Source organism: Pagrus pagrus (genome assembly GCF_965226575.1).
Source record: "Pagrus pagrus genome assembly, chromosome: 6".
NCBI lineage: Eukaryota > Metazoa > Chordata > Actinopteri > Spariformes > Sparidae > Pagrus > Pagrus pagrus.
Window position 1 is genome coordinate 16,871,455 of NC_140190.1, and position 8,512 is coordinate 16,879,966.

The 8,512-nt window shown below is 44.1% G+C and overlaps 1 protein-coding gene across 1 annotated transcript; it reads right to left on the bottom strand.

Moving 5' to 3' along the window:
• Nucleotides 1–6: 6 nt before the first annotated feature.
• Nucleotides 7–8,065, bottom strand: tmem47 (transmembrane protein 47). The gene is made up of 3 exons (XM_084354364.1): nt 7,566–8,065; nt 2,554–2,694; nt 7–1,419 (listed from the first exon to the last, which is right to left on the bottom strand). The coding sequence occupies exons 1-3, from the start codon at nt 7,789–7,791 to the stop codon at nt 1,241–1,243; spliced, it is 546 nt and encodes a 181-aa protein (XP_084210490.1). The 5' UTR covers nt 7,792–8,065; the 3' UTR covers nt 7–1,240.
• Between the last annotated feature and the right edge of the window lie 447 nt (nt 8,066–8,512).

Genomic DNA, 8,512 nt, shown 5'->3' on the forward strand with positions numbered 1-8,512 from the left:
GACTACTTGTAATGAGGTTTAAGCAGAACGGAGCCGGTCTTCTGCCGCTGTAAGTCTCACCTCTGTCCTCCAGGTTTCAAAATGTCACTTTTCTTCTGGATTGATCCCACAGTCCTCATAACACTACTCATGCACAGCACATCTCCTAAAATCTTTTACCGTGGACCTTAATTTAGATGCAAAAACTACAATGATTTTCTGCTACATCCTCATCTGAAGCAGAAAAACCTACTATTGTGGTGTTTACTGTGAGTGATTCCTACAGGGTGAGAAGATAAGGAGGCATCACATGGGGAAGTGTGGAAGCACATGCTGGGTGGTATGATCATGCAGACATGCGCGCACACTCGGCAGACATGGTCATTCACCATCTTCCTTCCCACTGGGCTTGGAATGAATATTCTGCTTACTTCACATACTTACATATAATACAGCAATTTTATCAAAAAGCGGGTATAACTCGGGTTATGCTGCAGGTTTACATTAGCAGGTTTTGACCATGTGACAGACTATGTGCTATTCATTAACCAGCAAATGTTCCTCTCACGAGTATGATGTCATTTCGAAGGTGGCTGTGGAATGTTTTTACTGTCCTCTGTTTATTATGAGTACCGCTGAGCTGCAGGAGGAAAACGAACCAGTCTTTTGGAGCTTTATGACATGTTTTTTACCAAGCTACACTACACTACCGGAGGAAGAAGATGTAGTGTATCTCTACAGAAACACAGCATGTCGCATTTCCTTAGGTTCGTCCCGTCATCACCTCAATAGGATATCTTCCTCCCTGGATCCATTTCTTCCCTGATTGGTCCGAGTTTAAGCCATTCTCTGCCCTCTCTGCTTGGATTGGTTAATTAGTCTGCAATTCGTCCCAGTATGGGGTCAGTGAATCCATCTGTTCCCTCCAGACCTACTGGAGTCCCACTTAAAGGGGACGTGGACATTCTCTCACAAATTAAACAGTCTGGTTTGGATTTCTTCATCACAGCTGCGTTTGGTGCCAAAAAAGAAAGAGCAGGGGGCTCTGGTCCAATGAGTGAGGATAGTCTTTGAGACAATAAGTTCACAGTATCAAATGAAAGAGCTTATTTCCAGTCCTGAAACTAACAGTAAGCTTTTGTTTATTGATTCCTATGTTTCTAGTCTGTGGTTGTGCCTTGTGTAACAGACAGAAAGTCCCTATCATTGAGAGGACGCTGGGTGAAACAGAGTCTCAGTTTCTCCTCTTGTCTTGCGTACTTTAGTAGTAGTCTTCGTAGTTCTTGGGGTTGAGGCAGTAGAGGATGGCTCCTCCGAAAGAGAAGATGGTGGATCCCCAGGCCAGGCCGTAGCCCCAGTTAAACTCGTGGTACACTCTCAGGCTGACCGTCTCAATGAACTTGATGGGAAACAGAACCAAGCTGCACACCTGGAGCACCACTGCAGGAGAAATGTGAAAGAGAGAAGGTATGGTAGAATGCTACATAATAAAGGCACAGTTCACCCCAAAATCAAAAATAGATATTTTTCCTCTTACCCTTTTTGCTATTCATCCATCTATTGTTTTTGGTGTGAGTTGTCAAGTTTTGGGGATATCGACTGTAGAGATGTCTGCCTTGTCTCTAATACTGTATAATGGAACTAGATGGCACTCAAGATAATCCACAGAGTTTGTTGTGAGCTTTTTCACGTAGGAACTATTTTCTCTCTGTATCACAGTGCAGAGGAAATCGTGCAGCTACTCATGGACAAGAGGATGCCATGAGTGTTTACATCCCTGCTTGAGTATTTCCATTTTCTGGTACTCTATACTACTAAGTCGAAGTCGCCAATTTTAAATTAATTTATTTTATCAGCAATCTCATTTAAAAAAAAAACAACACACACATGTAAATATATGTTTAATTACAAGTACATTTTTTCCCACAAAATTACTTCTAATATCAGATACTTTTACTCAGATTCCACTCGGATGATTGACTTTCACTTCTACCATAGTAATATTCTTTAAATATCTTTTAATCAAGTATGATTTTTGGGTACTTTTTACAACACTGACGTTTCCATAACCCTCTGCTTAGTGATACTGAGTAGTTCGGTAGAAAGGAAATAGATCCAACATGAAACTGCTCACAACAAGATCTGTGGATCGTCTTAAAATTCTTGAATTCTGGGAGGAGACATTGCTGTTGAGCTTTTCAAACGTATTTTTTATTTATTTTTTTAGCTTTGAGCACCACAAGCCGAGTGCCATCTCGTTCCAATTATATTTGAGAGAAGGCAGGCATCCCTACGGCTGATATCTCCAAAACTCAGCACCTTACACTAAAACAATCTAGATGAAATAAAAGCACTGCAGGTAAGAAGGAAAATGTGTCGTTTAGATTTTGGGGCTGAACTTTCCCTTTAAAACAAAACTGGAAAGAGAAGATGTAGCTCTTATGGCCACTAAAATCCTCTATTCAAACGTGAAATAATGAAAGGATAAATGTTGTTATGTTGTAATGTTGCTGTTGTTTTGTGTTTTTTTTACTAATCCTTCATCTTTTCCTTCTTGCATTTCTCTTTACGTACCTGCAGAAAACAGCATGACAGCCACAGGCCTGTAGCAGCGACTCCTGGAGCTGAGGCACAGGGAGATCAGCGCCACGAGGAAGGAGAGCAGGGTGAGGGCCGCTCCCCCCAACAGCAGGGCCAGTGTGGCGATCTGCCAGTCTGAGACACACACACACACACACGGGGACAGAGAGAGGGGGGAGGGGGTGAGGGAGGAAAGCCATGAAATCACACTGAGATAGAAAGTGACATAGGTAGCTAAAACGGGGTTACTCTGGAGAGCTGTGTCTGTGCTGCTGACAGGAGGCAGGAGAGTGGGGAGATAGAGGAGGAGGAGGAGGGATAAAAGAGAGAAGAGGGAGGCAGCAGAGCAGGTCACAGGCCTCGCTGGCGAGCCTCAATCTCACACAGAGGAAGAACCATTCCTCCCACTGAAGTTTGTGGGAAATTACCGCGGTGTAAACAAACTACTTGTGGTCCAGAGGCTGACACAGCTCATCGTTCATCCTCCGAGATGCAACGGTTTGTAATGTTTTGACGTGAACCACTGGTGATCCACGGCCGGTAGCAGAAGAAGAATGTGAACCATGCAGTGAATAACCTCTACTGAACCTAGCACAGCAGTTTCTGGCTGACAAGAAACAAACAAAACGCACACACATGCACGCCTGGCTACGTGCGGATCTGGCCTTTCGGTTCAGCGATGGATCCTAATGCAGCAGAAAGACAAAGTGGTTCTGTGAGGTGACTCAGATAATGAGTATCCCTCCCTGTTGGCTGATGCCAGCTCAGCAGCATCCTCAGCGTTTCCATTCAGATTTACTCTGAAAACACTCAACTGGAAAAAACGCGCTTCCCTATTGAAAGTGGAGAAGAAGCCTGTGTGTCAAAAAGACAAATCATTATAGTGGAGATTTTTGTTTTCTTTGTGCAGAAAAAAAAAGAGTGTGTTTGAGAAAAACAGTTCTTTTACAGACTTAATTAGCCACGGGACGTCAGCTGAGACTCACTTTGTTATTGTTTGGAGATTAAAGGTCTCTTCTGTAGCTTTACTGTGTACTTGCGGAAACAGGAGGTCTATATGTAAACAGGCGGAGGATATTATGATGAGGCGTTTGATTACGCAGGAGGAAATAATTAAGAATATAGTGGCTGAGGAAAAATACATAACATCAAAGGGGGCTCTGCATAAGTGGTTCAATGTTAGACCGGGTGGAAAAGTTCATACTGAAAGACTTAAGTTTCAAACTTTTGTTTGTCTCTTTTTTTAGTCCGTATACATGCTTTTGTCTATTATGGAGCCCAGGAAATAAAAAAAGATAAGCTTTGCCAAGAATATTTCCTCTCTGTTGAGGCAGAAAATCATTAAAACATTCACCAGTGGAGAGAAAGTGACGGAGCATAAGCTGCTTAAAATACAGTTCCCACTCGTGTTGGAGGGAAACTTTATTCCAGGGGCCAAGCAGCTCAAATATAAACAAACATCAACTACTTCTGACCAAATATGGTTCAGGATTTAGGAGTTTAAAAATGGGCCCTGTCACCACAGGATGTTGGAAACAGCCCACAAAAAGCAGAGCACCCCCTCCCTCCAGCCTGCGTGCTTGCACAACACGAGGCCCCCTCGAAGACCGACCCCTTGACTTTCTGTGCCACGCTGCCTCTCTGGCTGACTTGACCTGTAGTTGTCAGAGTGAGATACATTCTCTAGGTCAGTTCGGTGCCTTCAGCCCAGCCACTCTGCAACCGAAAAGCCTTATCAGTGCACCCACAACAGAAACAGCAGGATGCAGAGAGTCATCTCATTTCAGATTTGGAACCGACCCTGTATGCTGTGCAAGAAACACAGCCAGAGTCGGAGTGCTTAAAGGCTTTGACGAGCAGGAAGCGCCAAACTATTAATCTGAGCCCCGCACGATGACAGATGGAAAAGGAGATACGGCACACAAGATCCAATCTGAGCATTAATTATGGTCCCATGTGTGCATGTCAGGGGCTGCTCAAGTGTTGATCGAAAAAATCCTCCAGGGCCCCAATTCTGTTCCTTTGTCTGAGACAATGGAGGAAGATCTGTGCCACAGAAGAGCCTCGAGTGTCTCTCGCTGTCACACACACTCAGTCTCAATCTCTCAGGGCAGCAGAAGTTTAAGAAGCAGGAAGTTCATTAACCGAGCGGTCCACGAGCAAGAGCCTTCCCGTGCTCTCTGTACCTAATACTGTCCTGTGACCTCAATGAGAGAGAGGACAGTCACCCAAATACAGGATCGATAACGTGTTACATTATTAATATACTCTGCCATCACTGCGTCTGACTGACTCGCTCACACTCTGGCTCCACATTCGTCCCTTCATCTCACACCGACCTGGCATCCACACACACTGCTCTTGCACGACCGTCCCACATTCCTCCCCCTGTGTCAGGCCTGTATCTTCTATACTTGACCTCCGACCCTCTGCTCAAGTGTCAGCGTGTGTATGTGTGTCTGTATATTTTAAACTCTACATGAGTTTGTAAGAAGGCAACACAGCGTTTCTGCTTTCGAATTCACACTGCTTCCCCGGACACACACACACACACATGCAGGCCTTGCGGAACAAGTTCAAAACATCTGAGCGGCCAGCTGGTGTTTCAAACTAACAGGATTTATTTAATGCCCAGAGCATGACACACACTGAGGAAATATTGGGGGGCTGACGAGAGGAAAGGAGGTTGGGTGGAACCTGATTACTGGGATTCGAATCAATAAGCCTAGCCAAGCACAAGCCCGAGGAAATGGGCAGTTTGCTGTGTGCATTTACTGTGGTATGCTGCTGCTGCTGCTGCTGAGAGCTGAGAGCTGACAAGGAGGGAGACTGCATGTCTTTATATGGCACCAAAGTGCACTTTGTCTGCGCTGACAGAGGAGGATCGGGGCCAGCGTGGCCCACAGTTACTCATCTCTCAGACAGAAAGAAAACATTTTGTCAGACTAACAAAAACACAATTCACCACTCAGCACACAGGAGGAGGTCAGAGGCAGCAGAGAGTAAAATATATATATATTTAGCAGCACACACACAAACACATAGTCACGCACACTGAGACAAAATGAAGTCAGGAGTGCAGCGTGAGATAAACCTACATAAGCTTTGCCCTGATTTTATATCTGCAGAGAAGAGTTTAGACAACTTTAGACTGATAAAAATCCTGCTGAGATAAATTCACACAATAGTAAGTGCTACATGTGCTGTATAGCTGTAGTGAAACACCAGCTAAGGTTGTCACAGTACCAGAATTTAAACTTTGATACAATGCTAGTACAAAAAGAAAACAATAAGCTACTTGATACCTATTTTCATACCACGGCAAGAGAGAAAAAAAGTCCTACAGGTGCACAAAAAGGGATCTTTTTACCTCCACCAAGGAGCTTTGTTTGTTGGTTGGTAAATTGGTTGGATTGTCAGCAGGATTACACAAAAACTGCTTGACGGATTTCCATTAAACTTGGATGGAGGACGGGTCTCAGCCCAGAATAGACCATATTGACTTTTGGTGTGGATCCAGATAAAGGGACAGATCCTGGATTTTTTCTCTTGCTTCCTTTCACATTTGCAGAATATGGCTTTTTACTGACATTCTCATTAATTTCTCAGGGAATAAAGCATGGAAATATATCTGGCATATTTAGTTGGCTGGTATCTGTGAGTGAGTACATAAAGGGGTGAAGGTATGCACTCTTCTGAGTAACATTCTAGTTATTTTCTTTCTACACAGTGATTTTCCTTCTTTCTTTTTACACGGTGCTGGTTCAGAAAAGTCACTGAACACATACCAACCCATTTCTAATTATGCTTATATGAAAATCTAATGATAGATCTGTTTGGTTTTTATTAAGCATCAGCAAAAAAAGAAAAAAAAAGCAGTATCATACATTAAGATTTGCACTTTTTAAAAGTTATTCTTTTCATTTTTGAGGCTTCAGTTTGTGGTGTTGGACTGGATTATACAGCGAAGTGTTTCTATTATTTTGTCCACCTTACAATCCAGTACAACCTAATGAAGCACTACCAAATGCTGTGGCCTAAAAACATTGTATTTAATTATTAAAGACTAGATGTCAGGTTTTAGGGCTGCAACAAGACGTAAATAATAACTGCTGCCCTGAAATCATGATAACTGTTTACAGTGACCCATCCTCAATCACCTTCTTTTTTTTATCACATAATGAGCAGCTGTGATGGAAATATGAAATGCTTCTATCAGAAAAAAAAAAAAAAAAACCTTCGTGGGGACTCCATGTGCAGACAGAAGTTTCCTTAATGGTGGAAATCAGCGTTTCTGGAGTGGTTCACTTGTTTCCCTGGTTACTAATCTCCAGGCATCTGGATCTCTGGGGAGTTCTCTGCTCTGAGTTGCCCTCGCTCCTTGGCCGATGAAGAAATCCACACAAAGGCTCATTTTGTGCGCAACAAAAGGCCAAATGAAACCCCAGCTGGACCGCTCCTGGCGAGGCAGGATTCCCACATCATTCAGTGGCGCACTGGGCAAATGTTTCAGAAACAAAGTTAACGCGTCTACATAGAAAACTTAAGGTGTCTCATTCACTATTCACACTTTGAGACTCAGGGATAAACTTTTTTTTATTCATTTTTTTAATTTCTGATTATTTCCCTCTTGGATGTGCAGCCCATTGTTCACTATCTTATTACATGTGGAAAAGTTCTGCAGTTTAAATTAACCAGGCAATAGCTTATTATAAAGTAATTAACATTTAGCTGTCTCCTGGGTGCTGTTTTATAATTCTCACCCTCAGAACAGATTGGTGGAGCAGCGCAGTGTCTGCAGGGATCCTTTGTTATCCCTCAGGCTGTGCATCTGACTTTCATTTGAATATGAATGTGGGTGTCTGTCTGCACCCCGAAATCTGCCATTTCAAGGGTGAAACATCCCTAAAACTACAACACCCGACTGGGGGAAGAAAAAAAAAAAAAAAAAAACTTCCAAAACAACATGGTGGCGCATCACCCCATCACATGAGCGTCTGTCTCACCGGTGGTCAGCGTGCTGTTGCAGGACCACTCCATGGAGCTGACGGGCTTCCAGCAGGACACCCACATGGACAGGTAGTACTGGTCATCCGCCGTGACCCACGCCGGGCTCAGTACGGCCCCGACATCCAGGCACAGGGCGAGAAACACGCACACCAGTCCCACCAACTTCAGGGGCGTCAACGCCGACACCCGGACCTCCTCTGTGCCGCTCACGGATGAAGCCATCTCTAAAGTATTTGACTCATGAAAACAAAAACAAAAAACAAGAAGAAGAAGAAGAAGAAGAAGAAGAAGAAGAAGAAGAAGATGTATGAGCGCCTGGTGGCTTCTGTGTTCTTCTTCAAATTCAAAAATGAGTCCGGTTGAGGTTGTCCCCTCCTGCTCCGTGCCCGTGCTGTGGGTGGCAGGATGGGGAGCCGCCGCCGCTCACTCCGCGTCCCGAGACCTGAGGACGCTGCTGCCGCTGCTGTAGAGCCAGAGCTCTGCGGAGGGACCGAGCTGCGGATCACTGAAATAACACTGGCTGCACCTGCTGCTGGGTCCTAGTGCCGAGACCCGCTGACTCTTTCTCTGTGTGTGTGTGTGTGTGTGTGTGTGTCTCTCCCTCTCTCTCTCTCTGTTAGTCCTCATGCTGGATGGATTTTCCATAATGGCTGGTGGTGTACTTTAATGATGCTCCTTGACAACCAATCAGATTTATACAATAAAAGCGCTATGGAAGTGGATAACAGTAATGCTTTATGGTCAACTTCTTTGGGTTGCGATATGCAGAAGTGCTGATCTCACAACTTTCATCAAGCCACAACAGACCACAATGTAATGCAAAAAAGAAATTGATAACAGACTGGATTTTGATTGTGACAGAGATGCTGTGTAGGAAGGGTTCAGCAGAGTCTGTTCTGCCTCTAAAAATCATCATCTCAGTTTTATGTGGAGAGGACCTTCG

Coding starts and splice junctions, on each gene's coding strand:
- tmem47 (XM_084354364.1), bottom strand. CDS start 7,791: ATGGCTTCATCCGTGAGCGGCACAGAGGAGGTCCGGGTGTCGGCGTTG. Junction 2,695..7,565: donor CAACAGCACGCTGACCACCG/GTGAGACAGACG, acceptor TGTGTGTCTCAG/ACTGGCAGATCGCCACACTG. Junction 1,420..2,553: donor TGTCATGCTGTTTTCTGCAG/GTACGTAAAGAG, acceptor TTTCTCCTGCAG/TGGTGCTCCAGGTGTGCAGC.